Source organism: Carlito syrichta, unplaced genomic scaffold, assembly GCF_000164805.1.
Source record: "Carlito syrichta isolate Samal-C Ts95f unplaced genomic scaffold, Tarsius_syrichta-2.0.1 Scaffold304589, whole genome shotgun sequence".
NCBI lineage: Eukaryota > Metazoa > Chordata > Mammalia > Primates > Tarsiidae > Carlito > Carlito syrichta.
This window is the reverse complement of record NW_007248685.1, coordinates 24,169-27,131: the sequence shown is the minus strand read 5'-3', so window position 1 is coordinate 27,131 and position 2,963 is coordinate 24,169. Positions and strand designations below refer to the sequence as shown.

The 2,963-nt window shown below is 66.0% G+C and overlaps 1 protein-coding gene across 1 annotated transcript in view; it reads left to right on the top strand.

The window, feature by feature from the left end:
• Positions 1–2,963, top strand: part of OSBPL5 (oxysterol binding protein like 5) — a 29,484-nt gene that overhangs the window by 18,064 nt on the left and 8,457 nt on the right. The window contains exons 9-12 of the mRNA XM_008060305.2: positions 1–137; positions 637–718; positions 1,530–1,628; positions 1,950–2,046. Coding sequence (XP_008058496.1) covers positions 1–137; positions 637–718; positions 1,530–1,628; positions 1,950–2,046 — 415 coding nt within the window. The remainder of the gene's footprint in view (positions 138–636; positions 719–1,529; positions 1,629–1,949; positions 2,047–2,963) is intronic.

Here is a 2,963-nt window from a genome sequence, read left to right as displayed (position 1 = left end):
CTCGTGTGGATCCTGCTCAAGCAGCTGCGACCAGGCATGGACCTGTCACGCGTGGCGCTGCCCACTTTCGTGCTGGAGCCCCGCTCCTTCCTCAACAAGCTCGCCGACTACTATTACCACGCCGACCTGCTCTCGCGGTGCGTGCCGGCCCCCGCCCCCCCCCCGGGCTCCCATCCCCCAGCTGTGGCCTCCCAGGGAGCCCCGTCTCCAAGTCCAGCCTGGGAGGAGCGGGTGGCTCTGTCAAGGTCAGGGCTGTCAGGGGTGAGCATGGGGTCAGGTCCTGAGCGCCTGCTGTATACCCCAAGCCCTGCGCCCCCAAGCTGGACAGGATGGGGCCTGCAGGCCCAGCGGACGTAGGGGGCAGGCTGAGGGCAGGAGCATCTGGGGGACTTCCTGGAGGTGGAGGCACCCTGGTAGCCCCGGGCCGGTGGCACCCTCTCTGCCCCAGCAAGGGGGCGGACAGCCCTGGCACTTTCTGGGTGGGAAAACCCACCTCTTGGGAGAGGATTCCCCTGCCAGGGGCTGCCTGACAGAATGGGGCCATCCAGAGCGTCTGGGTCTAGGCGGGCAGGGTCAGGAAGGGAGGGCGGTCAGGGCCCCTGAGCGGGTGGGTCATGGTCTCCCGCTGCATTGCAGGGCCGCCGTGGAAGATGATGCTTATGGCCGCATCAAGCTGGTGCTGCGGTGGTACCTGTCCGGCTTCTACAAGAAGCCCAAGGTAGGATGTGGCCGGGGAGGGCGGGGCCAGGCCTGGGGTCTGTCCACTCTGCCCTTGGCCCTTGGCCCTTGCAGGCACCCCAGGGCCGCCCCTGCCCCGCGACCTTGAAGGGTCCTGGTCGTTCCGGCACGGGCGGGGCCCTGACTTCCACCTCCAGGGTTGGTCCTGTCTCCTGAAGGCCCCCGAGCTGGACCCCCGTCCATACCCAGGGAGGCTGCCTCAGGTCGAGTTCGAGCCACAGCCACAGGCAGCCGTGCCGGGCTTCCAACCCCGGGCCTCCAGGGATCCTCAGGGGTCTGTGGTTCTCGTCACCTTTTAGTTGGGGATGCCCGATGGGGCCCGGGACTCGGGTGGCGACAGCTCCTCTGGCTGTCGTGGTGGGAGGGGCCTGAGGCTCCCCCCGCTCCCTGGCCCACCCCCCAAATCGAACCCCGGGGTTCCACGGGACCCACACTTGGGAACCGCCATCCTGTCTCCACCTCTTCATTGTGCAGAAGGGGAAACGGAGGCTCAGAGAGGGAAAGGGACAGCCCAAGTCACACAGCAGAGGCTCCCCACCGCCTGTCGCCTTCCCAGGGCTGCACAGAAGCCCAGCGGGTCCGTGACCCAGCCGGGGTCCTCGTGTCCCCGGAACTGCCCCGCCCCCAGAATGTCAACCACGGGCCCTGCAGGGTCTCCCAAGAGCAGATGTGGGGCGCTGTCCCCAGAGGCCGCCCCTGCTGGGGTCCCTCCAGCCACAGCCGCCAGCCTGCCGGGGGCCAGTCCTACCCCCCAGCTCCTCCACGCCCCCCTACCCCGTTCCTGCTTGCAGGGAATCAAGAAGCCCTACAACCCCATCCTGGGGGAGACCTTCCGCTGCCGCTGGTTCCACCCACAGACCGACAGCCACACGTTTTACATCGCCGAGCAGGTGAGGGCTGCTCCCACGTCCTGCCCGCTGAGGGCCCCGCAGTCCACGGGGCTTTTCCCAAAAGGGTGGGCACAGCGCCATGGCCATCACGGCAGGGGCGTCTCCCTAGGGGGAGGGCACCCCATCTCCCAAGGGCCTCTAGGGCAATTCCAGGACTCGCCTCTGCTCCTGGGTCCCGTGACGCAGGCCCCCGCTGTCCCAGGCCTCGTGAGCGGGAGCCGGGGAGGCCCCCACGCCCAGCCTGGGCCTGGGAGGGAAGCCGGCCCCGACCTCCCCGGGGCTGCTGTCCCAGGCTGTCAACTGTGCTGTCCCTGTTCCCAGGTGTCCCACCACCCGCCCGTGTCCGCCTTCCACGTCAGCAACCGCAAGGATGGCTTCTGCGTCAGCGGCAGCATCACGGCCAAGTCCAGGTTCTACGGTGAGGGGCCACCCCTGGGCGCCTCCTGGGGCCTCGGGGGAATGGGGGGCTGGGCTCCAGGAGCCGAAGGCCCCGAGACTTCAAGCAGGGGCCCTGTGGTCAGAAGCCCCATGGTGGTGAAAGTGCCCCAGCCCTGGCGTGGACAGAGCCAGTGCAGAACTGCCGACGGCTGGGAGCGGGTGCCCGGGCAGGCGTGCAGGACGGTCAGGGACAGCCCGCACCACAGGGCTCCAAGGCCACACGTGGCTGGTGGCCCCCAAGTGGAACAGGCAGGATAGGACATTCCCGTCTTCACAGGAAGTCATGCTGGGCAGGGCTACTCTGGGGTCTAGTGGCTGCGAGTCCCAGAAGATATCTGTTTCCATTTTCCCATCAGACATGTCTTTTTTTCTTTTCTTTTTTTTTTTTTTTTGCATCGGGGTTTCACTCTGTCGCCCAGGCTGGAGTATAGTACCACAATCATGGCTCACCGTAGCCTCGACCTCCTGGACTCAGGCAACCCTCCCACCTCAGCCTCCCAAGTAGCTGGAACCACAGGCACACCCCACCACACCTGGCTAATTTTTTGATTTATTGTAGAGACAAGGTTTCGCCAAGTTGCCCAGGCTGGTCTCGACCCCCTGGACTCAGGCAGTCCTCCCGCCTCAGCCTCCCAAAGTGCTGGGATGACAGGCGTGAGTCTCCACGCCCAGCCAGGAGAGCCTCTTGGGCAAGTGTGTGCTGAGCACCTCTTCTCGCCCTCCATCTGTGCAGGCACCCCCTTTTCTACCCTATGCTCCCCTCACCAGCAGCGCCTGCAGGTTTCAGCTTAGAGAGTGGCGCGTGCCCTCGACGGGGGTGCTTGAAATCTGAGGGGCAGCTGGGCATGGTGGCTCACGCCTATAATCCCAGCACTTTGGGAGGCCAAGGTGAGAGGA